General features: G+C 36.9%; 1 protein-coding gene across 3 annotated transcripts in view; it reads right to left on the bottom strand.

Moving 5' to 3' along the window:
- Window positions 1–27,148, bottom strand: part of ARL15 (ADP ribosylation factor like GTPase 15) — a 234,730-nt gene that overhangs the window by 10,165 nt on the left and 197,417 nt on the right. Inside the window, exon 7 of one of the 3 annotated variants that reach the window (XM_051641884.1) lies at window positions 792–844. The exons of the other annotated variants lie outside the window; for them this stretch is intronic. Within the exon in view, the coding sequence (XP_051497844.1) occupies window positions 806–844 (39 nt within the window). The 3' untranslated portion in view covers window positions 792–805. The remainder of the gene's footprint in view (window positions 1–791; window positions 845–27,148) is intronic. 3 annotated transcript variants of the gene reach the window in all.

Raw genomic sequence — 27,148 nt, forward strand, 5'->3', positions numbered from 1 at the left:
TATGTATTTATTTATTTATTTAAATTCTGCTTTTCACAAAAAAACTGAAACACTGCTAGCTGAGCTTTTTACTTAGTACTAGACCCGGGCAATATTTTTGGCTCATAAATCTTTTTAAAAAAAAAATACAGTCACTTCTACACATATTCCACAAGATAATTCACACGGTGCTTTGTGGAACAGATACACTTTTCCATCCTTGTTACATTCAGACAAGACATTATACTTTTCAGATTGCAACTGATTGCTGAAAGAAATGCATTTTAAAGACGAAACCTAACTGTTTTGAATGAAGAAATAGGATGCCTGGCAAATCAGCACAGACACACTGTTCCAACAGAGAGCACACAGAATTGGCAAATGCAAGTGTGAGACAAGAAAAAGAGGAGTGAGCTTGAGAGCTGGAAGATGAATGCAGAGGGATGTTTACTGTGAAATATAAAATATTGCATCAAACACCAGGACTGAGAGAGTGGAAGATTTTTTTAATGGGTAAATATTTTTTATACAGATAGATTTGGTCATGTTGTAATGGCTTTGAGGCAAGTAAGATGGCTGAGAGTAAGGACAGAAGATTGTTGAGGGTTCAAAAGTACTACTGAGATTTGCATGTACATGGGTAGAAGCAAAGATAGGCTTTGAGGAGCTGCTAGCATCTATCAGCTCTTTCATGCAAGTCTTTACCACACAAAAACATAATACAGTGTGTTAGATTCCTTTGATTACATTCTGTTAATTTCTTCAAAAGAAGTAGTAAGAGTAGGGTAGCTGCCAAAAACATACACCTATACCTTTAATGTCTCAATCACCCAGTATGTTCTCTGTCTATAAGCATGTGTTTTTCCTAGAAGTAGAAGACATAGAGAAAACATGAGAACAGCAGCAGCATATCTATATAGAGAAAAAAACAGTCTTCCAGATCAAGATTCACCAGTGCTGGGTTGAACAAACCAGACAAGGACTCACAACATCCAACCCCAGAGTGAGCAAAACAGTATCCCGTCTTGACTAACAAGTGAAACAAGAACAGAGAAGGAGGCATGGTACAAAAATCTGTGCAATGAAAAGACAACAATATATTTTCCTTTACTATCTAAACCTTTAATTCCTTACCTTAGTACAAAGAAATAATCAGAAGTGGAAATCAGACATCAGATTTATTATAACAAACCTACAACTAAAGCTTTATGTTACTGCTCCTATTGCTTCCTCTCTTACGCACTGCATCTTCTGAAGTACTTCGGGCTGCAACAGATACTGACAACTACATACTTACAGTTGAAGTGTTACAATATAAAATCCTAAAGAGTAATGCTGAAAATTACCCCTGGTCAAAGTCAGCTATTTGGAGGACATCTAAAATCACACTCCCTGCCTGTGCCCATCCCCCCATACCACAGAGACACAAAAATGCCAATTTACTGCACATGACAACTTTCTGTAGATGTGTTTTCCTAGCACATCCAAGTATTCTTAAGATATAAAAGTTGATTGAATTTAAGAGCAATTTAAACTTACGATAACTAAAAAAAAATACTATCCTTGCCCTAAACTGTTAAAAAAGGGAGCATATCCAAAGATAATTTTACAAGACACCTATTAAAAGCTTTTACTGTGCAACCAATCATCTCCACTCTACCTTCTTTCACTCAGGTTTGTTTTTTGTTACATCTGCAGTTAAATAACTTTAGGAATATAAATAACTAGTAGAAACTCAACATTCATGACCTTTAAGCAGATATTGTTCAGAGTTGAAGAGTTTTCATAGGGTTTTTTTTGGTTTGTTTTGTTTTGTTTTTTGTTTTTTTTAAATAGATTGCAGATATTAATGCTTTACTTTAGAATATAATACTAACAACAGACTGCTGATTTCAGCAGCAAAATATGCTAGCTTCAAATACAGATTGTGGTTTCAACTAATAACAAAATATGAGACAGGTACACAATTGCTGAGTTTTAACACCCCCACTTAGAAAAAGAAAAAAAAAAAAAAAAAAGTTTACCTGTGAAGCTGAATGTCAAAATAACCTTTAGAATAATGAGAAGTCCACAAAGATCAATCCTCATTATGACATCTCTTTCTGCAAATGGCATATTTTCTATTCAGATAACAGTTAAACAATATTTTCTGGAGAGGTGCATATGTGATGATTCATCTGCATTTGCCTGAACACGTATACAAATTGAGCACTTGAACAAATAACATCTGTATACCATGCCCACGTCCACAGAGCACCAAAACACTGTATGGACATGTATTCTTGTATCAGCTGCAAAGAACAGGATTTCTAAGGGCTTTGTGGTTGGTTCCCCACATTTACACTGCTGGAACCATTCCAAGCCAACAGCCAGTATGAGCACAAAAGAGAAGTCATTTATTCAGCAGTAGCTGTGGTTCTACAGGATGTGTTCTCTCATGCTCTGAAGATGAGACAGTAATTGTGCCTACTTCACTTGTTCTGTACAAGGTGCAGAGCAGAGTATATAAATGTAGCATGACTTCAACCTCCCTTTGGGTTCTTTGCTGATGCATATTATTAGTTCTGCAAAGTTCACACATAGGCAATAGAAGCAAAGCACTAACTGCAATTAACCATTTCTGTTTTGAAAGTAGAAACTGTGAAATAAATTGATATTTTTTTTTTTAATTTAACATCCAATACTTCTGAAGCAAAAAGTGCTCCCAGAGGCTCTATCACTGACAGCTTCAGCTCCTGGCTGCCAGAATGCCAGGGATTTCTGCAGTAGCTGTTTCTGAGTATTTCCTCCTTGCCCTTCGGTTAGAGGAAGCAAATCCATGCTTTGGGTTTTCTAAGTCCAGGCCTCTGGAAGCACCAGTGCCAATGCTTCCAAACTCATGGCAAGCCACTCCTTTAAACTAGTACTCCAGACTCATCTCTGTTTCTTCGTGTTTAATAACTCTCCATCTCGAGATATGGCAGAAGCTCTTCATGCTCTGTGACAGAACTTCGCTTGAGCAAGAACCATCAGAGCTTCCAGATTCCTTCATAAAGCACAAGGATACCAATAAAAAAATTGACACAGCTCAAATCAAGCACAGTCGTGTACACAGCAGTATAGAGAACTCCCTATGTGCAAAATCAATTTGCCACTACCTCTCAAATTATATGAAATGCATGAACACTCACAGATAAGGAAAAAAAGAAGCACTTCACACTGAGAGACGATGTTTTAGGCCAAGTAACTGAACTATTTACAGTACTGGGAAGGCATATTAAAGAACTAATGCAGAATTTTGCAGCTATGATGCTGGAAAAGTCAGGGATGACCAAGATTTTGAGATGTATGAATACAATGCAATGCTGAAGAAACTGTATGGCTGTTTTGACTTTTAAACTTAAAGGTAATAGGCTACAATATCTTTTTTGAAACTGCAATGTTATTCCTTCCATTACTGTAGGTTGCAGCAGGGAGCTCTATCTGCCTGAGAAGTCTTTGAATAAAAAGGTCCCATGGGAATGGACAAACAAAGAGTAATGAATATTCTTCACTTACCACATCAAGATACCACTTGCCCTACATTATCCTGATGCACAGTTCAAGGAAGAAGATGAAATAATAGGCAGTGGATCAAGAGTTTTATATACATAAAAGAAGAAAGATACACAGATATCTCAGGCAGGATATAAACCTTTACATAAAAAATCTATACCCAAAGAAAACACACTCCTCTCCAAAGAATGCCCAAATTCTAGGGCAGACAGACAGCAGCTATAAAATTTATGGCCTCCTTGAAGGAGGGCTACTGATAATAATATTGAAGATGCTTAAAACAGGATCTGTAATAAAGCTATTGTTAATTTGATTAAGTGAATTAAGGCTTGCCTATGTACAGCTACGACTGTGCAGTGCCTTTACAGTGTCACTGAAAAGCCTGATTATTTCTGAAGAAAAGCACTTGAAGGCAGGAAGATTATGTCCTGGTGATGCCTCGATTCTAATGATGACTGTATTAATGAAAAACAAAAGTAGGTATTTGTCATTTGATTCCAGCAGAAAGGGAAACCTGGCTTCTGCAAGCGGACAGGCAGCTCCTTCCCCTCTACCTCTGAATCTGCCTTGCAGTTTTACCAACAGATCCTACCATTACGCCTGTCGTAAGCTTCTCACTGTAAAGAAAATTATATATAGCAAATACACAGCTGATATTAAATTTTTACGAGGAAGAGAAGATTAATATAATAAGACTAAAATATCATAATGCAACAGGTTTTTCTAAGCACTCTCCACTCACAGAGTAACATATTTATTCAAAATGGTGGTCTGATGAAGGTATAATCACCTCTTTGAATTTTGGGGTTCTAATGCTAAAGACAAGTCTTAATTCTGCACATTTGCAATTACTAATTGAGTTTTCTTTACAGTAGAAATCCCCATAGTTTGCTGACTACTAGTGACAAGCTAAAAGGTTATAATATGTATCACTAGCTTTTCGAGAACATCCTTGAAACTTGCACCACTTTACCACTTCTTGATAATGAACTATCAAGAAATATGACTACAGCTAAAAAGACCTTAACTAAGTATTCCATACCTGGCCAGGAAAGGTTCCGTATATTTAAGTTAATGAGTTTAAGTCGCAAACTCACGTATAAGAAAGAACCAATTACGCTGTCTGAAACACAGGCTTGTAAAACTCTCAGTTACTTGTAAAACGGTCTGCTACACACGAGTAAGAAGCTGTTTAAATGGCTTGTTTGACTAGATGCATTCATCTTGAAATTGATTCTTTTAAAGCATTATTTTAAACTTGATACAAGTTAACTGCATAAACTGATAATGGGGAAAAAACCTGGCATTATAAAGTACAGGTTTCAGTATGAGTTTAGTATTTTATGAGGTCAAGGGTTACTTGAATGAGAAACTCATCAAGAACAAATAGTCATTTGTAGGGTAGTAACTTCAAGGTTTAATATGATTAAACTATTCTGCCACTTCTATGCCAAGGACACTGTACAGGATCTAGTGTAATTCCACCGCAGCCTGTGCAACTCCAAAATACTACAAGGACAATAAGCCAACAAATAGCTTTAAGCACACACACACAAAAATAAATCTGAATTGCTATTTTTCTATAGTCTGAAAGCAGCACCATGTTGTGGTTTTACGCTTGACACTTCCAGTTAGATTTAGTACTATTATTTTGTTACACCTTTTAGGCAGTGGGTGGCATAAGAAGGGGATACCTAGCAATAGGACGCTGACTATTCCTCAATCTCCAGCTCAGGGACTAAGTTTTTAATTTTACAGTGGTTCAGACTTTAAAGAAAAAAAAAATACAAAACAATTTCAAGAAGGTCATGGTGTTGAATATATATTAAACAAACCCCAAAGTGAAAAGTATGTTCTTTAATAACATTTTAGATTTGAATCATAGAATCACAGAATCATTAAGGTTGGAAGGGACCTTAAAGATCATCAAGTTCCAACGCCCCTGCCATGAGCAGGGAACCCTACTACTAGACCAGGCTGCACAAAACCTTGATCAACCTGGCCTTAGAAACCTCCAGGGATGGGGCATCAACAACCTCCATGGGTAATGCTTAGCATGGTCCCATAAATATGGGAAGATAGACCATGTCAGGGTTAGTGAATGGACTAGAATATGCTAAGTAAAGTTTCATTTCCATCCATTACTGGAAAATGGTTCTGTAGGTTTATGAGGAATCAGCATACTAATGGAACATTGCTAATAATTCTCAGATGCTTTAATGACATTATTGACCAAAAAAAGTCTACTTGGTAACAGCTAAAATTGAAATTTTCCTTATGGAACATTCCCCATTGTCTTCTCAAAAAATAAACTACCTCATTGCAAGATGAAGCACTAAGAATAGTGTTTTTTGTTTGTTTTTTTTTGTTGTTTTTTTTTTTAATAAATCAACACAAATACAGCATTTTATAAATTTATCCAGAAAAGTTGGAAAAGATACTATGCTGCCTACTGCAAAACTGCTTTAGAGAAGAATCAAATTCTCAGGCTTTGAATAAAGAAGTATTTGCACATTTTACATTAGTTTACTCAACATCCAGTGAAGAATGCCACCAGCCATGCTGTTTTATGAGCCCAGTTGTAGACAGATTAATAGAAAGGACAGTGTCATAATCATGTCAGTCAAACCACAGGCAGTGAAGCAGGAATTGGAGAGGAGAAGCAGAGAGAGGTGTGAAGAGAGCAACCACATAAAATGGCTTTAGATGGCTTACAAGCAATAAAACATCCTGCTTCTAAAGAATTCTAATTTATCAAAGCAGAAATGACACTGTATTAAAAGAAAAAAAATTCCAGCCCAGCTGGTAGGGTATCAGCTTTATGTTTGTCAACTAGAAAGCAAAAATCTGCAAACAGAAGCAACATATACTGAGACGTGGACGATGCTCAGAAAAATCAAGGTGAAACAATGACATTTGTCTCAGGAAACAAAGAATGGTTCATTTGTTCTCTTCATAAGAGTTAAAAACTATTAACAGGATCTATTAGTAAAAATAAGGTATTAATGCAATCCACTGGGTTTAGATTAAAGACATGCAGGACAAACAAGTACAATATGATCCTATTAAAAATACTCTCGCTGGTGGTCTGATTGGATCTTCAGCTGGTTTTGGGGTGAGGGGACAGAGCAGTTCTGCTTATTTTACACAAAACACATGCAACACCATAACACTTCTAGCAGGTTTTGTATATTTCATTTTTTATTAAAGGTTAACATATGTGAATTTTGTGAATTTTACTCAAAATGCTAGTTAAAACACTAAGTTCCTTCTCTTTTATTCTTGTCTGTATTTATGGATACAGTATATGAAGATAAAAAGTCAGTGAAACTATATTCAGTTATATTGTTCTACTAATCTGGCCCGTACCCTCAGAAGTAACACATAAGCCAATCCCTATTTCTATAAATACACTCGGTCATTTATTTTGCACAATGAATCTTCTAACTTAAAGGGTAAGCGTGAAGCTGCTTTTCATTACACACAGTATATGACTGATCAGCTAAGTTGTTGGCTTTTCCCTCTTCACTGGATGACATTTTAAAGCATGGCAGCAGCAGACAGATAACCCAATAAAAAACACCATTTGTGTTTGTGTACAATCACCCTGGACAACATGCAGCTTCTCATTCTCTGTCTTCTTTTCAATACTAACATTCAGAGATGACAGTAAGTCATCAGTTATGCAGTCTACTCATGCTGGATTCAATACCATCAGAAAGATACAGGATTGCACTCTAGCTATCAAGTACACATCAGTCTACAAGAAGAACATCTCAATTTGTGTCATATAAAAAGGCAAAGTGACATTATCATTAAGAGAACTGAATAAAAATGCCCAACCAAAGCAAAAGGAGAAATACAATGTCTTGCTAATGTCATATCCAATATTGTTTCACCTTATTAAGCACCCGCAACATCTTGACAGGCTATGAAGAAGTAAAAAAACTTGATTAGGTAATTTTTATTATTTTTTTTTCATGGACAGTTAATCTACTTATTACCTATCTAAATCCATGGAGGTATGTAAACATCCAGTGCGACTAAATACGAAGAAAACAATTCGATGGTCTTATAATTTCATGTCAGCACATACATGTGCATAGTCCATTTTTACCAGTGCAAGTTAGACCCAAATTCATTTGTAATCACACAGCTGTGCAAACTGAACAATATATCCAAATGAATGATTAACTGCATGGAAGAGTGAGAGAGTAAAACAGGAGTTGTGTCCTGGAATTAGAATCTAACCAGGCACAATTAAAAAAGTTTTTAGAGCCCTTCTTATAAGTATTCTTTGTGTGGGAACAGCATTATATAATTTTATTACTCCTTGACCATTGAAATGTATTATAAAGCTATTTCTTTATACTGGTAGAAACAGCTACTGTTCAGACCTCTCCATAGCACCCTGGGCTTGGCTGCATGCTACTCATCTCACAACAGGCACTGTTCCAAATCACAGGGGAGAGCAGAAGGCAACACCTCTCTCAACTAACAGCGGTTTGTGAAAGTTTGGTGTTTTTTTTTCAAACCACTGTAGATTGCAAGACACTGTGATACCACATTCATATAGTCCATGTCTCTATCTGATACAGACAAATCTGGAACATGTTGAGTCCTGGTTTGTACTTAAAGCTGAAGATATTCAGAAGGATGAAACTGCAAGGAGAAAAATTGGTAGAGGGACATAAAACATGGAAAAAAAAAATCTCTTTCCCTACAATTACTAGCATTACCATATTTTATATTATTACTAGCATTACTACATTTTACATATTTTACTATATTTTAGGATTGTGATCTAGGCCACTTTCCTGCAGAAGGAAGTTTGTGCAAAGAAGTGGAGGTCAAGCCTAGAGTGACACAGTTCACTGAATGACCAAATAGAGGTTTACATATTTCCTTTATGGCTGCTGGCACTGGTTTTGGCCTAGAAGCCTCTAACGAACAAAGAGAGCTCTGATCCCTTCTGTAGCCATTCATATGTGATTAAGATCCAACAATGCAACACTTTGATCCACTGAGCTACAGAAGGATCAGATATTTCCTGGAGGAGTCATTTCGGGTAACAGGGGAGGAGAAGAAAAGAAGGGAATTTTCCTGATCAGGTCAATCTTACTGAGGCAGCACTCTTCTCACATCTAAAGTGCATTGTACTCTCTTGAGAGTTTTGAAGTTTTGGAAAGATGACAGATGACTGAGGAAAAGAGGAGTGAACTGTGGTATCAGTGTCTCAAGAATAAAGAATAAATTTATCTTTTTGAAGATGGAATAATTTTCATTTTCAAAAGAAAGAAATTGAGTTGCAGTTGCAAGCCGTATTGCAACAAAGATGGGCATACAAATGCGCTATCACTACCACAAACTGGATAGCATCCCCCTTAAATATGTTTGAAAGGTGTGCAGCACCATAGTAAAAAATACACACTTCCTCACTCTTGATGCAGCTTAAAACAGCAAGAGATGTATAGGTACGTCTATAAAAGAAAAATCTCAGAGAATGAACACCTGGTTTCTTGAAAGTAATCTTTCTATCTTGACAACCAATATATTTCACATAACCCAAGAGAATTAAAGGCCTGTTTGAAGTTAGAAGAGCATGTACATGACACACCATTTGGAGGAGTATTTACTTTTTTCAACAGACATAAGTATTAAGCACAGGTGATGGATTCAGATCTACAGGAATGAATGGAGGCTGGAATGTCTAGACGACCAGAAAAGCATAACACAGGTGTGACAACTCTGCTCAACTATCACATTCCAACATTTTCATTATAAACTAAGCAACTTCCCTCATCTGTTGATACAAAAGCAGAAGAGGGAAAACATATTTGGCTTTGTCTACTACAAATGTCTACTTCTAATAATTTATTTTGGAAGCTAATTCTCCTTTTCATATTTGGGTTGGATGCTTCCATGTCCACCTGGAGATGGCTCAGCTCCCTGGCTATCCAGTACAACAGTTTTCAGTTCAGAAAACACTTTAAATTCTTTGTCAGTGGTTTAGCCAGATTGCTCATACTTTAATGCTTTTAATGTGGCTGTCTTACAGGACAGCAGGTAATTTTTTGCTCAGCAGAAAATCTTCATATTTGACATGTACATTTGAACTTCTTGAACCCCTTGCCAAGGTATGCGTCCTATGATTCCTTGTCTAAAAATCAAGCAATAATACACTGTCTTTCCACTGCCAATTTTTGAAAACCAACAACATAGAGCTGCACTGGCAGCTGACTACCAACAGCAGGAAAGTCAAGGTGAAAGAAAAGGGATTCAACCAGGTGGTAACCCCAAAACTAAAATCTGTTGACAGTTATTTGCATGAAAAGAGGTTTTGCCATCATTCTTGTACCATAAAAGAGACCACCACCCTCTATCAGTTTTATAGAGCTATATTGTCAGACGTATATTAACTAAATCTTGAACTATTGTGTTTCTATACACATGTAAGTGAATTGAAAGTATCTACTCCTTAAACTAGTACCACCAAAAAAAAAATAATACACGGAACAAGCATTTTTATGTCTGTGTTAAAGCAATTCTAAAATATACGGTTCACAGGAAAAGGACGGGATTTGCTTTGGAAAGCTCACCTGCAGTTTATACTTCAGGACTACATGGCAAGGGATTTAGATACAGTTTACCTATTTTGAAGTCATAGTTACAGAAAGGGAAGTTTTATTTTCCCTATCACACATCTGCAATACAACTTGTTCAGCAGACAGCTTATCAGTAAAATCTTTTTCAGTAATTAATGTTTTATTGTTTCCGTCCTAATTTAATCAGCTTCACACAAGATAATCTCAAATTAATAGTTTGTCATCAGCTAAGTAAAAATGTATTAGAGCACATTTGCTATTACAGCTCCATAAAATGGAGACAAGTTAACAAATCCATTAGAGTAGTACCAGCTGCTAATTACTGCTGAACTGCAACTGGACAGTCACACCTGTGCTATTGAAACTCACACTATGGCCATACACAGCCGAGATGTCTGGAAGCACTAGAGTGACTGCTCTTCATCACCTTTAGGAGTGCTCCACTTTTCAGAGCTGCCTGTACTGCAAATGTACCCCCAATATAATAGTGTGACAATTTTCAATAATTTCATTATATTTCACATTTTAGCAAGTCTCCTTTTTCTGTTCCAGTGATCAAGAAATGGATTTTTTTACATTAACTTTCCAACAAAACCCACACCATCTTAAAGGTCGTTGCTACAGATTACAATATTTAATTGCATGCAGAGTACTGTGTATTGCAACTGTACAGTTATGCCCAGCTTCTTGAACAGGCTTTCCCAGAAAGCACTGTCACTTCAATCCTGATTTTTGTTCAAAGTCAAAGCCATAGTAAACCAAACTTGTCTAAAATACATGTACAGGGTAAAGCTTTCACTTGGGTAGCTGCCAGCCCATCTCTGATTACCAGTGACATGCAAATATCCAGGATAAGAATTCTGCATAACTGCAGCAGTCAAACAGGAAAAATTTTACTCCAGACTCCAGAGGTAAAGGATCACCTTCTTTGCATTGATGGGACAGCAGAAACAATCAGAGCAAATTTCATTTTCATTGACTGTCCATGAGCTCAGTTTATTTCACTTCCTATTCAAACTTCACTGCAGCAGTAGAATTCTATCTGTGTCTCATAGACAAAGGAAGAAAGCTTTCCACAAACACATGGTGACTGGAGCTCTATTTGTGGGCATACATCGAAATGAAGTCAAGTATGTCCAGCAGAAAAGGAAGTAAAATGAGCTAAATGAACTACACAGCTGAGCTTTTTTAACATTTTCTCTCTTCCCTAATACAGCTCAAAAGAGAGCCCAGGAAGGTAGGAACAGGTGAGAAGTGGTCAAGGACAGAGACAACCAGCAGCAAAAGAAAGACATGCTCCATTAGGAACATACCAAGATAGAGGGACAGACATAGAACTCAACACAAAGATTTCAGATCATTATTAGTTTCAGATTAGTTTTGGTTTTTGGAAACTGCAAGACGTTGATAGAAGGCATTACTGTATGAGAACTCCACCTTCCATTACAGCTGCGTATCTCCATTCATTTCAGAAGTTAGCTGAAAGTTCCCATTCCACAAAGGCCATATTTTGAGACAAAATCCACAAGTTAAAAAACCGTGTATTTTGCAAATGATACCAAGATACTAGAATAATCTAATACTACTACTTGCATTTTAGACCCACCTTCATCTGAAAACATTCTTAAGATTCATGCTCATTCCAGAATGACACTACCAACTCCAAATCACTTTATTACTCAGCTAGTTCATCAATACCACTACCAATTGCAAATCATCATAACGATATTCCCTGAAAGCATTTCTAATAAAACAGTACGATAACATTTACCATCCTCATACCCAGTTACAGAATCTACTATTGAGCTAACAGCATATCTAGAATTGTATCATCAGCCTGCAGAAGGCTCTGGGGAGACCTTACAGGGGCCTTCCAGTACCTGAAGTAGGCTACAGGAAAGCTGGGGAGGGACAGTTTACAAGGTTGTGTAGTGGTAAGACAAGGAGCAATGGCCTTAAACTACAGCAGGGTAGATTTAGACTGCATATTAGGAAGAAGTTCTTTACTATGAGGGTGGCGAGACACTGGAACAGATTGCCAAGGAAAGCTGTGAATGCCCCATCCTTGGAAGTGTTCAAGGCCAGGTTGGATGGGGCTTGGAGCAACCTGGTATTGTGGGAGGTGTCTTTGCCTACTGACAGAGGAGTTGGAACTAGATGATCTTTAAGGTCCCTTGCGACCCAAACCATCCTATGCTTCTAAGATATACCATAATTAGAGAGAAGGTAAAACATTCAAAGCTTGCCTTCAATAAAACTAAAATTAAAATTCAGATATTGGAACTTTTTTCTTCTTCTGTAAACACATAATCCATATGCATTACAAGTTCAGTAAATTTGGTTTATTTACTATTATATTGTTTTAATTAATTTTAATGGAAGATCTACTTTGGACATCACTTATGCATGCATAAATAAGCCCTAGACTGATACAAATTTGTGACAGGGCCATCAGATTTCTTTCTCAAAAATAGAGTTGTTGGATTCTAGATGGCTTCTGTGCAAGAATAATGTCTGATGTTAGAGATATTAATGAAGGAAATGTCATATATCCTTGTGAGCTAAATAAGTATTATTTTTCCAGTTTTACAGATGGAAAGCTGAAAGTAGAGATTAAAATCCTCAAATTGGCAAGTTATTTCATCAAGTGTTTGATTACGAGCTGTGAGCAGTCCCACTCAGGTGAGTAAACACTTCTGACATGCAAGAATTTTTTTCCAGTTCTTCCCACCTACCCCCATCCCAAGTGTGTTGGAATAAGCTCAGCCAGGTAATGGCTAGCCAGAAGAAAAACAACACTTCTTTTTAGGACCTGACACCAGCTCAGACTTGTTCTTTTCTGAGTCTGTGCCTTGGAGAAATTCAGGAAACTTGTCATTTCTACACTGAAAACGTCTCCTGAAATAGCCTGAAATAGATCCACTTACAAATGGGCTCCGGCAGCACCTGGATCTGGTGCATCTTGTGATCCCAGAAAGGAAATAAGACAGGCGAGTTGATGAGAATCTGACATATCTCTGAGTTTTCCTTAGGTCCTTGTCTTTTTTGGAAAGCATTGGGACTTGTTAGTGGTTATCATCTAGCTATTCAGTAAATTCCATATAAAGGAGTGAAAACATCCAGGCTTTTAGTTAGTTAACTTGCCAACAGACTTTCAGGCAGGTAACAGCAGAAAAAAGGTGTTGACAGCTGGTTTGCTCTGAAGACAAAGATAATCTGTCTCTCTTTACATCAAATATTGGGAAGTAGTAAATTACAATACTTTGGAATTGTGGGAAATTTAGATTTTTTTAACTAATCTCTTTCCTGGTGTCTATTAGTAGAATGAATTACACCTTTTAAATACAGTGGTCTTTCTCATTCACATCTCTCAACTTTTTCACATCACTGATATGACAATATAAAGTGCTAATTAATTTTTCTTTCCAGATAAGCTCAAATATGCAAATTCAAGGGATTTAAAATAGAGTAAGACCAAGGTTATACAGATGTTTTGTTGGAAAATACATCTTGTTCTTATAGGTAAAGTTATGCATAAAGAACTGCAATATGTCAAACAAATGTTGTCCCATTTCCTTACATTTACAGCTGCATTAGGAGTCCCACTGCTGCGTATTTGCCACATGTAGAGCTGTTCAAAAGATACCTGAGACTTCTGCTTGGCGTGGTGCCAAGAATGCAAGATACTAAAGCCTATTAACAGTGTGTCATGATTGTGAATTAAAGAATCCTGTGGAACCATAAACTGTCTAGAAATAAAATGAAAAAATAATAATATTTGATCAGAGGGTTAATATATTTTTATTAGTGCCTGGCAGCAGACTAGTAATAGTCTGCTTAAACATATACAGCAATATAAATGACTTGTGTCAGATGCACAGTGGTGAAAATCTGCAGACAGTAGACTATTTTTAGGTGCTAAAGAAATACATAAACAAACAAACAAATAAATAAATAATTTTACTAGATTTAGCATAGATTTTATCTGTATTTCTCAAGCTGATACTCTCCAGAATGTTGAGATTTTCTATAGGAATCAAAACACTGTCAAACGCTTCCAAGGTATCAGAGACTATAATTACATAGCAAGCAATGCTAGGAAACTAGAATTCCCATTTTAAAATTCCCAACTATATTAAAAGCTCAAAACACAACTCACCCCTCACCAAACTCTGTCTAAACAAGGTAAAAATAGCTGTTCCATGCACAGAGAATTTGCCCAGTCCAGAAGATGAATGCTGCAAGCTAAAACTATGTCTCTGTCAGTGGCTGCAAAAAGTAGTATTTTGAAGTATGTCTGGCGCATTAGTCAAGAGCTTTACAGCTAGTCTCTGAAATAAAATTACAATTTTTTCATAGTAGATTATAAAATAGAGTATTTTGTAAGTTAGATTTTATATTCCCCCAAACACTTAGGTCCTGAGAAGCCAGATTTTATGGTTGTAGGATGTCTCATACTTAAATACTGAAAATACTGTATTTAAAAAAACACAAGGATGTTTAAGAAGTTACAGGCTCTTTTTCTGGCTTTCCCATTTGTGTTCTGTGACACTACACAGCTAATAGTAATTCATTTTGGTTACTAACACATCTGAGAAGTTTGTGGATGAAGTTTATGAACACAACTAAAGATACTCCAAGTACATACAAACAGAAAGTCAGAACATTAGCTGAGTATGGAAACATTAAGGGTGAGTTTTTGTCATCCTCCTCCCCCGCCAAAATGGTCTTACTGTTTACTTGTTAAGATATTTATATATATTTATACAGAATTTAAAGATAGAAAGGAAGAACATCAAAGAAAATGAAAAAAAAATGCACATAGCCTGTTTATCCCTCTTCATTCCTTCCCTTCTCCCTCCCAGTCAAGTGCCTTTCCTGTGCTTACCTTGTTCTGATCTTTCAAATCCACCCAACTGGACAAGAACCATCTGCTCCGGCACCACAGCCCACAAGGCCAGGAATAGCATGTAGAACCATAGCATCACTTAGCCCACAAGCTGTTTTCTCACGACTGCTGAAAACGTGTCCAAGAGCCAGGTCATACTGCCTTCCATCTCCCACAGAACAGATTGCAGTGACTCAGGATCCTTCTGGGTCAGAACTAGTCCACTGGGCCAGCCTGCTGCTGCTGTACACAGAACTAATTCACCCCTCTTATGGCCAATCTGCCAAGCCTATTTTCAAATCATTTAAATGTGTTCTGGCAGACCGCTATGACAAATAAGTGCTCTTTAGATGCAGAATGAAGTGAAACTTGGGGACATTCAACAAGACCAGGTGTGCGATTCAGTTTAACCCTGGACAACTCCTTTTTGTAAAGTTTTCAAAGGATGCTTCATTAAACTACAGCAAATGCTATAGTGGTATCATATGAAAACGTTTTCTCTGCATTTCCTGAGAACTTCTTAATAGAAAACCTGGATTCCTAACACCTTGCTGTGATAAAGTAATGGTTATTTTAGTGATTTGATTAATCCATCATGCACTAAAGCAAGCACACATTTATTTGACTCGACTTCACAAATAGAGTATAAAAATGATACAGGGAACAGGAGAGGTTACTGCCAGAGAGAGAACATGTTTAAATAATAAAAATGAATAAACTCTACAGCAGAACTCAGATGGAATTCTAATATAAGCTTCCTTTTTTTGCTCGTGCTTACTATGTAGAATAACTTATTTTGGCAATTAAATCACAGTAAGAAAGATGCTTATATACTGAGCTTCCCTTATGTTCTTAGATCCTCTCCCTAAACACATACATAAAGACACAGAAATCAACCAAACAGCAAAAAAGCCCAAACAACTCCTCAAATATTTTCAAAAACATTTTCTTGAAAAAGATCCAGGTACCATCTGAAGTCAACAGAGGGACTTTCCTGTTGTTCATACTCTCATGATGATGGTATCAAAACTGCATGGAAAGCATCTGATATAAAGCAATTTCATGGCTACCTTAGTATCATAAACATCACCTATTTTTCCAATTAAAATAGCTCTGCCAGTAGCTCTACTAAGACTTTTATATTATACTGAAATCAGTTGGAGATACATGAACTGAAGTACAGGAAATGTGAAATGCCTTCTTATACTACTTTAAAAAATGTATTCAAAGCCAATATAAAATTCTGAAACACCACAGCAAGGTAGCACAGCAAGCTTATTTCAATACAGTATCACCACTAATGATAGCTCAAGAAGGCACAGAACATGTCAAGAAACTATTTCCTCAAGCATTTGTGACGTCTGCAAATGGACACAAGGAAGGTGACTGGTAGAATGAAGATAAGCAATAAATCAGAGCCTGGGAAGTCACCAAGCTCTATACACCTCCACTGCAAATTGCAAGTTATTTTTAGTGGAGTTTTTTCAGTCTTGAAAGGGGTTCCAGCAGTTCCAAACAGAGAAATACTTCCAAAGCCCACTCAACTTTGTTGGCTGCTAGGAAGAGTCTTGTGCTTTTGACAGGTATTTCCTTAATTGCTATAAGGAATATAGCAAAGCTGTTTTGTAAAAAAACCAAACCAAAACAACACCACCAATGTTCTTGTTCCAACTCAGAGATCTGTGGTACTTCAACACTACAAGGTACCTGGCTCTTTAATGACAGCAGGTGCCTTCTTTGGAAGGTAAGAATAATTTGGTGATAATGACAACATAAGTTTAATGTCTGAGCTTCCAAACCAACTAAATACCAGTTGCCACGAAGCAAGAAACTCTTGGGCAGTGGGCTGCATGTCAGAAGAAAGTGCTACTAATCTGTTTGCTGCAGCTGGTGGATCTTTCAGTTTCCCCTATTGGAGAATCAGGAGGAACACTGTCTCTCCCAGGACTACTGGGGAATACTAAAAGAGAGACAGCAGAGGAAAAACAGACAGCTATTGTGCTACCCAAGCAATTATTTTTGCATATTTGCTTTCCGTAGCTATACACAGGGTATCTCAAGCTCAGAGGAGCTTATTTTCTGTTTTGAAGGCCCTGATGCTCCAAAACACAGATTCTGAAACTGACTGCTGAATCTGAGTAACTGCCACAAAGGCTGTGACAATGAAGGAAGAATTGTACATAGAGAACATGTCCTCCCCTGGTCCCTTTGAGGGCAACTACTAGACCAACTGCAACCATTCACAAGGGAAGCTCTGCCAGGCTATGCTTGCTTACAAACTGCTCATGCAACAGCAGTATGGCTGACTGCAAAAGCTCCCAACTGAGAATAAAGAGCTCTTCCATGAAAAGAGAGAAATGTCAACCTGAAGAGACTGGGCTTTTTCTGACGGGAACATCCCCAAGGAAAATCTCCCAAACCTTGTATGTGAGACCAAGTATTTTTTAACTAACACTTCAGGAGGCTCGTGTAAATTATTTCACAAAAAAAAAAAAAAAAAAAAAAAAGCAAAAAAACCAGCTCAAAACCAAAACAAATAAGCATACATAGAAGCTGCATGAAAAGAATACCAACTGCGAAAGAACAAATCCATTATTTTTAAAACCTGAGCTACAGAAATAAAGGCCAACATTTTTTACTTATTTCAATCTCCAGACATTCACTGTCTCATTTGTCAAAGTTCTTAGCATTTTATAGCACTTTGCAGATTCAAACAAAGTACCTACTGAGTCTTTGATTGACAATATTTAACACAGAAAAGTTCGCTCCAGTTGAGTATCAAGAAAAGAGAACTGGAAGAAAATACAGTAAGGAGCCACACAAAAATAATAGGTTTCACTGATTTAATGGGCATTAGGCAAAAATTATATAACAAAGGCACTCAGAAAAGCATTCAGCTACTTCAACCATACACTTCTTTTTGCATTGCCTGGCACATCCTCCCAAATAGACCATGTTCCTTTCTCCAAAGATCACCAGTACAGTCCAGAATAAAGTAAAACATTACAGAAAATTCCTATATCTGGTAAGCATGTGCTGAACTTCAAGTACTTAAATTGTCCCATTAGTAGTTAAAAAGACATTGAAGAGCTTAAAGGACCAGAGATGGGACCTTTATAATCTCTAAAAATAAGAGCTTTGCTGAATCAAGGCTTAAACACTAGTAAGTATTACTAATGGCTGATCCTCAAAAGAATCCTGGCTGGATTTTCTCTTTTCTCTTACCACAGAAGTACCTGCATGTACTTCAGTCTGCCTAATGGTCCATTTCTGGCTTTCCACACTTGGTACTAAGCTCTGTAAAGAACATCTTTCACAAAGACACCTCAGAGGAAGCTGCGAAAGGAAGGTGACATCTAGCAATGTCAAGAGCAGAGTATCACATGACTGATATGGATTGCAAAAAAAAATCAGTAATTTAATTAGGCCAGACTTTTTCAAATGGGATGCCTACAGTTAGATTCCTAAGTCAGATCTGGATGCCGATCTGTGCACTGGGCCCGCTTTCAGAGCTGCTGAGAACTTGCAGACCTCATTGTTTCAGTAAAGCCATTGGTTGAGTACCTAAATATAATTTATGTAACATAACTTTAGGCTGCATTTGCTTTACAATTTAGTTGGTAAGAAAATGAAAATTAGGTCATTGCTTTATTCCATTGAAATGATCAGAAGAAGCAGCACACAGCCCCAGTCTTGTAGCTACCTGAAACCAAATTTCAGTAGCTAGAAAGCTACTTTCAAATGTATTCTCTACAGATAGTTTTCAACATGGCAACAACAACAACAAAGAAGTACTGACATTCTTTTTTATACACAATTTTGAATAACTTTTCCTCTCTCAATTAAGGTTCTTTGGGAATACGATTGTAAATCATTCAGGCAAAGAAAACATTTCCATAGATGGCCAAATTACCCCACAGCTGAGATGCATCCACACAAAAACTAAAAATAAAACAGAATTATGCATCCAACTAATGTGTTATCTATTACAAAAAGCAGAAAGAATGCAGCTCACTGAACAGAAACCATAGCATACTTAAAAGGGAGACCACACCATCCTACATGCTACTAACTGATAACGTAAGATCAACAATCACAACTAAAAAAAATTATTAAAAAGCTGTTTAGACACAGGTCCACGTAGGACATGACTGTAACTGGTCACTGCCATTTGCTGCTGATGCAAAAGATTAGCAGAAACAGAAACCGACAGACAGAAGTGTGCCCGAAGCATAAGCCCTCTCTCCCACATACCACCAAGATCCTATCTCACATATGCCTGGAAGCCATGCACAGAGGGCAGAACCTTCGTAAAGGTTCCAAAAAAGCGAATGTTTTTGTTTCTCAAAATAATTCATTGAATAATCAGAATCCAGAGAAGTTATTTCTGTGGAAGAGAAAAACTTCCCAATGTGGCAACACTGATAACCAAAAATCAGCCACTAACAATCATCTACACCTGACACAGTACCAGGAAATAATTAGATGAAATTACAGCAGGATGAAAGGGTATATCAATGTGAGAGCATTTCCTCCCTAAAAACAATATTAATGTAGCTACTGTAAGCAAGTTCTCAGATATTTTTCTCTACTTTAATATATATTTTTTAAAACCCAACAAACCCAAACCTTATTACTTTACTTTAGAAGAGGAGAGCTTTTTTCTCCTTCATAAACATCTATCTACATAAAAACAGCTTCTCATGGAGTTAAGAGAGAAAATTCTCTCCCTCCAACAATTCCCTTTTTTACCTCCAAATGACACATTGTACATAATACCAACTTACACATATGTACAAAGAATATAGAATAAATTACTTCATATGCTGTTGTATCAGAAGACACCTGGAATGTTTGTAATATTGCTAATAAATTGCCAATTTTAGGACAGCCTACATACTTGAGCATTTGCTTCATTTCCATCTGCCAAAAAATTTAATACAAAGAGTGTCTGGTGCCTAGTATCATTTCTTGATTCTTATTTGTAACTGGAATTACTAAACATTTTATTAGGGGAAAATACACTCTAAAACATAACTTATGGAGGGAAAGAAGCAACTTCTTCAGTGATTTTCACCACATCTGTTTCCCCTTACACAAGCCATACACAATATGTCATAAAAGGAAAAAGCTCACTGAAGGAAAATTAGACATCTGAAACCAAATACCACCACATCAGAGTGATCTAGTTAAACAAGAATACATGTTGTAAATTTTTTTCCCCAGCTAATATTTTCAGTGCCTGCATTTCCCTTGGTGAAACTATCTCCCTACTCCTTAATATGGGTCCCTTAAAGGGAGTATATTTCCCTCACATCAAGTGTAAACTCTGAAACTCACTGCCACAGAATACTATAGATGCCAGAATAATAAATACAGTCACCAATAACTTTGAGAAATTCATGGAAGAAGCATTCTTCTAGGCAGAAAGGTGTGAATGCAACCTGCACAGTTAGGAAATCCCTAAAGAGTACCAGAAACTGGAAGAGGATACTGGTGAAGCATCACTGTACCTCTCACATGTTCCTGCACTGGTACAATGGGAGTCCAAGCCACCCATGGTCAGAAAGAGGCACTGGGAAAAATGAGCCTTTGGTGTGACTGAGTGCAGCAGCTCTTACACCGTTTGTGTGAGCAGCATTTTTAGTCTGGCAGTCTTCTGCAGCCTTTATCTGAAACACAACCTACTTTCTGCCATTTTAAATTGTTTATCATATATATGTCTTTTATATATTAACTGAAACATAATGCTAATCAGATAAACGGACCAACGGGTGAAGCTATTGTATAGATGACTATGTGAACCTAACTGTCACTCTGTATAGTCACGTTTCACCACTAGCAACTCTGTATAACTATGTTGCTCATCTATGGACAGTATCTTTATTAACACAGTATAGGAATGTAAACAAGGTGTGGGGAAAACAAAATGAGGATTAATGCAAACTACTAAAAATGTTAGAAAACTAAGAAAGTTGCTCCAAATTTTGATTTATAAAAGATATTCCTCTAAAACGTAAAACACAGTACATAGTCTTGCAAATAAAACAACCTATATTGTACTATTAATAAAATACACCGCTATTCAGAAAATGTGTTAATTACCTTCCAAAACAAATAATTCTTTAGAATTAGTTTAAAAATCCTTACAATAATCTGAAGTCATCTTTGCCACAATGGAAATCCATGACTAGATGTTTACATAAATACAAAAAACCCTCACACCTTCTGAAGTGATGCTAAAGTATCTGAGAGGGTGCGAGAAAATCTCTGCATGTGGCAACACAGAAAATCTTTCAGTTGGAGAGCAAGATACCCTGGAATACGGGCAATTTCTGTCACTCAGCTGCATCAGACATCAGCTCCCATAAACAAGAAAGTATAACTTAAATTTCCTGTGGAGTATTTCAATATAAATTAAAAGCAAACCTAAAAAATCTAATTAAAAAAATTCAATTATTTCTGAAAAATAAGATTATGCTAGATGGTAGGAGGGAAATATAGTTTTGATTAACAATAAAATGTAATTATTTTAGAAGAGCAAAAGCTTAACCAAACCAACACCACATAGCAAATGTTCCTGTGGGGCTACACACCTCTCCTGCTCTAATGATAAGAACAAACATCAGTATAATTAAACAGAGTTGGGAATTAAAATTTATTACTTCGGTTTTCAAAATTTTATGAGGAAGAAAAAAAGTAAAACCTGAAAGAATGTAATGGCATTAAACGTATTTCTTTTTCTTTTAAAACAGCAACAAAGAAACCTGAACAACTACATGATGTCAAGAAAAAAAAAAAAAGAGATTAAAAATCATTAGTGCAAATATTAATCCATGGAGGCAAACTGCAGATTGCTACCAAAACAAACTACTGATAAAAAATCCAGAGGGCTGAGAGGTTAAAAACATTGAGAAGTGTAAGAACCTCTGCACTTCAGGGGAAGATTGCAAGGTTAAGTGAGAATAAGTGATTTTGTGATAGGGTGCAGTCCATTTATGACTGCTTTTGCAGAGAAGGAGGAAACATTCCTCAGGTATAAAACACTAGTAATTAAGCTACCACATGATGAGCGTGGCAACTTCTCGGTTTTTCTATCACATCCCACTCGGCCTTATACTATGAATGTCACTTTGGTTAAAAAAAACAGTAGTATGTACTTTAACTTTGTACTCTGGATAGCTGCATGTCGGACCTTTCAGAGTCTTTCTGAATGCAGGATATTCAGCATAGTGTGAAAGGCCATAAATTAAACATCACTCAAAGCTATCAAAAGTTATCTACAGCTGAGCTACAAACCAAAGTGTAGGGACCCATGCACACAACACACCGTTGGCAGCCAGCAAAGTACAGACCTCCCAAACTTTTGGTTGTTTTTCCTTTCACTTTGGATATTATAAAAAAGGAGGAAAAACCCCAACATGTTCTAAATGTATAGATTGCTATTGGGTTTCTTCAGCAGTCAGCCCTGGGTCAGTTATGGGAAGGTTATTTTCACGTGATGGATAACAGAACTAAACTGAATTTATGTAAAGCATTAGGTAAGAATTCAGACTAAATCCTACCTTGTTTTCACCAACAAGCTTGGGAATCAACCAGTTTATAAACATTAAGGCATTGGGGGAGGGGAGTGAAGGGGAGCCATGTGATTTTACTTAGGAATTCAGTAAGGAGTAAGTTTGGGCCAAAAGGCTCACTTTGCAGGAGCTATCAATGCAAAACCAAACCACAGGATTCTTAGACCGTATGCCCCCCAGGTTCCAGTATCTTTCTAATTTTCGTTTGTGCATGGGCTTAAAAAATTAAGGAGACTGAAAACCTGTGGCTGATAGAGATGGTCAGTGGAGCTGGCATGGGAGCAAGTATTGATGATGGGTTGATGGGTCTCTGTTAATACTGATTTTTTTGTATGTTATATATCAACTTATGCACTGACAAAAGGAAATAAAGAATCCCATTAACATTCCAAAAGTAAAAGCAACCACAGATATATGTCCTTTCTATTGCACAGTGTTTCTACATCAGAATTATTTAATTCAAAACAAAATACATGCTGACGAAAATATTTGCTCCAGTGGATGTAAGAGGTCAAACAAAACTCCTGTTCTTATTACACAGTCTTAAAATGGTGCTAAGAATTCATATATTCTCCCTCACATATTTCCATGCTTTTTAACCCTTTTCCATAATTTTCATAGGATTTTTTTAGTAGTTTCACAACACAGATTTTGTCAACTCTAAGCATTTTTTCCCTTTAGAATGACTTTTCCAAATCACACCATGAAGAGATGGCCCACCCAGAACAAGATCTTATTATACTACAAAATACATTTTTTTAATTAAAAGCTCAATTAGGAGTAATTAGAATTTACCAGCTTGATTCTTCAAGAGCACCCTTCAGGTTTAGAATTAGTAAGTATCATATATTTAAAGACAAAAAGAGTTATTAGTTCTGTAGATCTAACCCATGCTGTGCCACTGTAAAGTGTTTTTGATTATTTAATTTTGCTTGGTTATTCTATTGCCAGAAAAGGCAACTAGAAACTGTATTTCTATGTCTGTAACATAGCTAAAACGTTGGCCTACCTTTCAAAGTAGGAATTACTTATATTCATCAATCTATTTGAAAACTCAAAACAAACTTGTTGTTAGAACTTGTGAAGAACATACCTTTAGCCGAAAATGGTATGGTAAAATAAAAACCTAAATGTTTAATCTTCATCTAAACAGAATAGTTTTTAATGTACTGGAAGGAGGCAGTGGCATGTTTCAGCAATGTTCTTTCTAAAGCCTTTTTATCTCCATGAAGCATATGGCTAAGAATCAATGCCATGAGATCAGACTGAAGTTCATTGAGTTACACAGTGATCTCATTTATCATTGTTTTTGGAAGGCAAGGTTAGGTAGGCTATATTTTCACATTAACATCTGCAGAGCATTCAGAAATTCTGGCATGGCCAATGACATGTTAAATTCCAGGTCCTGTGATTTATCCTCCTCCATTATACATAAATCAGTCTGTGTAGATGGAATCCTTTCGGTTGAACTAAAGTATATAATGCAAAATAATTTTAGCTGACAGGTTTTTTTCTTCACCTGTTTTTAAAAATTAATTTACAAGTCATTATGATTTTATTTAGCATTAAATCCATATCTATCCATCCATCCATCCATCCATCGACATTGTACACTAAGCTATTTGGCAGAAAATAAGACAGGAAACAGTTGAATAGGAACTATTGTGCATTTGCCTATTACATCTCTGCATTAAACAGGCAAACCTGCACTTAATAACAAATACTGAATGAGAAGAGAGAGAGCACACATGTAGATGAAGGGTTTGATCACAAAGCAAATCAGCTTTACTGAAGTTCACAGTTATGTACTTTCATTCCCTGGTTCATTCTGTAAATGGGTAGGATCTCATCTTTTCTGCAGAGTGGCCAGCAGTGTTCCAAGTTCGTCTGGTCAAATAATATTGCTGCAGCCTTTTGAATAGTTGAAACTATAATTGAAACTATTCATAAGTGTATGTAACTAGCCATGGCTTCAATTATATTCTTAATGCAACGGGTTTAATATTCAAATTGGGAAGAATAAAAGTTTGTAAAAACACATTTGTCAAAACCCGAACTTTTTGCATGGTGTTCCATGCAATTCAGGCAAATGAGACAGCAAATTATTCCACCCTATCTTCCAGCAGTTGAACGTCAAAATACCCTCCCCTGCCATTTATCCAAAGGCCAGACACAGTGGCAAATGCACAAAATATGACATTAGCTATTAATGAAATAAATCCAGCAATCGAAGTCTCTCTGATGATAAATGCACCACTCTCTCCCATCTCTGGAACTTTGCCCAAATCACAGTAATATTTTCACATTTGTCACCTTTTTCCCCTCCCCCCTCCCCATAATCAAAGGGTTTCCTTCATAATAGTAAACAAAAATTAAGTGTTCCTTCTGTGCTTCAAAGTAAAATGGTTTTAGTAATGACGTACACAGTATAGTGTGCATCTTTTCTAAGGAAAGATTTACTGCTTAAATTTCAATTTAAAAATTTGTATTGCTTCAGGCTTAAAAACTTTGGAACATGCAATCTTTGAGAAATCCATTTCTTAAAATGAAACTGGTTGCTTTTCCTAGTATCTAGTCCTATGGTTGAAACTGTCATATTAAATTCTTATTACTCAGAGGAACAGGTTTTATAACGTAAACAAAAGTAGAGTAAATCTAAGTCTTGCATAGTCGACAGTAAAATAATGTTTAAACTTCAACTTAGAATGTTAGCTAGACTTGGTTTTAAAATCCTTTCTGCAGGAAAAGTAACAAAGCTAGAAAGGACAGTTACGTCAATCATTGATTTGACAGACTGACAGTTACATCAGTTATGACAATTCCTGCTACAGAAAATCCTCAGAGTTTCTGTAAAAATCTCAGCTATTATTGTTTGAACTAGAACCAAACTTTAAGCAAGATATCTGGTCTAGTTTTAAAAACTGCAGAAGCTTTGACTTGGGAACAAGTCACTGTGGAACAGTTGAAAGTTGCTATATCTGAAGCATTTATTGGAGTATGGCAAATTATTTCTGTATTCAACTCCCTCACCATCATATTGAAGATCCTCTTCTAGTAAAAAAAATTCCATTAATTTACTCACAGATGGCAGGACAGTAATTTCTGAATATTTTATTTGATTAATAGGCCAGCAATGTGCCCTTGTGGCCAAGAAGGCCAATGGCATCCTGGGATGCATTAGAAAGCGTGTGGTTAGTTGGTCAAGAGAGGTTCTCCTCCCCCTCTATTCTGCATTGGTGAGGCCGCATCTGGAGTATTGTGTCCAGTTCTGGGCCCCTCAGTTCAAGAAGGACAGGCAACTGCTGGAAAGAGTCCAGCATAGAGCCACAAAGATGATTAAGGGAGTGGAACATCTCCCTTATGAGGAAAGGCTGAGGGAGCTGGGTCTCTTTAGCTTGGAGGAAAGGAGTCTGAGGGGTGACCTCATCAATGTTTACAAATATGTAAGGGGTGAGTGTCAGGGAGATGGAGTTAGGCTCTTCTCAGTGATGACCAGTGATAGGACAAGGGGTAATGGGTGTAAATTGGAGCATAGGAGGTTCAAGGTGAATATCCGAAAAATTTTTTTTACTGTAAGAGTGACAGAGCACTGGAACAGGCTGCCCAGGGAGGTTGTGGAGTCTCCTTCACTGGAGACATTCAAAACCCGCCTGGATGCGTTCCTATGTGATGTACTCTAGGTGACCCTGCTCTGGCAGGGGGTTTGGACTAGATGATCTTTCGAGGTCCCTTCCAACCCCTAGGATTCTATGATTCTATGATTCTATGAATAGGGAACATAGACCTAGTGTCTTAACTAACAGCAAGGAATTTTGCCATATCTCAAATCAGATACTGTAACACTTGACTGTAAAAAGCTAGCTCATGATCTGCTAGAAAAGGGGACAGAAACCATGAGAAAACCATGAGACCAATGAAGACATGCTTCCTTTGGCTGAATTAGAAGTGGCAGTTACAGTCTTTGGAATTCAAATGAGCCTTGCCATCATCATTGCCCAAGGAAGTCTGCTGTCTTAAGGCAAAGCTAGAGCATCAGAGAGAAGAAGGAAACGCCAATGTCACAAACCTCATTTTGCTTTGTCTGGGCCATGTTTCATCTTACCATGATTGCACATCAAGTGAAATAACATGCTCAAGTGGTATTCTTCATTTTCTAACTAACCACTCTGTTAAAAGGAAAAGAAAAAAACAACAACAAAAAAGTGTTCCTGGCATAAAGCAGACTTTCAAATCACTTTTGGATTCCTTTTCCACATTCTGCAACAGTGAGCTATTTTCCGTCCTCCCACTCTCACCCAGAAGCAATGTCTGCTTGTCACTTAGATAGTTGCTCATGAGAGATATAAGTAGTAACAAGTTGTTGATTTCAATATTTAATTTATTGCCAAGAGTAGAAGCAATAAGCAAAATTCTATTTGACTGTGAGCATATTAAATAACACCACAAACAAGCCTGTACCCTTTAAGTGTAACTTAAACACACCTTATAACTCTTCTGATTTATGCCTCAAGCCTTTACATAATGAATGTTTAATGAAGCTGCAATTTCTCAACACTGGCCTGGAT

The sequence above is a fragment of the Apus apus genome, chromosome Z, assembly GCF_020740795.1.
Source record: "Apus apus isolate bApuApu2 chromosome Z, bApuApu2.pri.cur, whole genome shotgun sequence".
Taxonomy (NCBI): Eukaryota; Metazoa; Chordata; class Aves; order Apodiformes; family Apodidae; genus Apus; species Apus apus.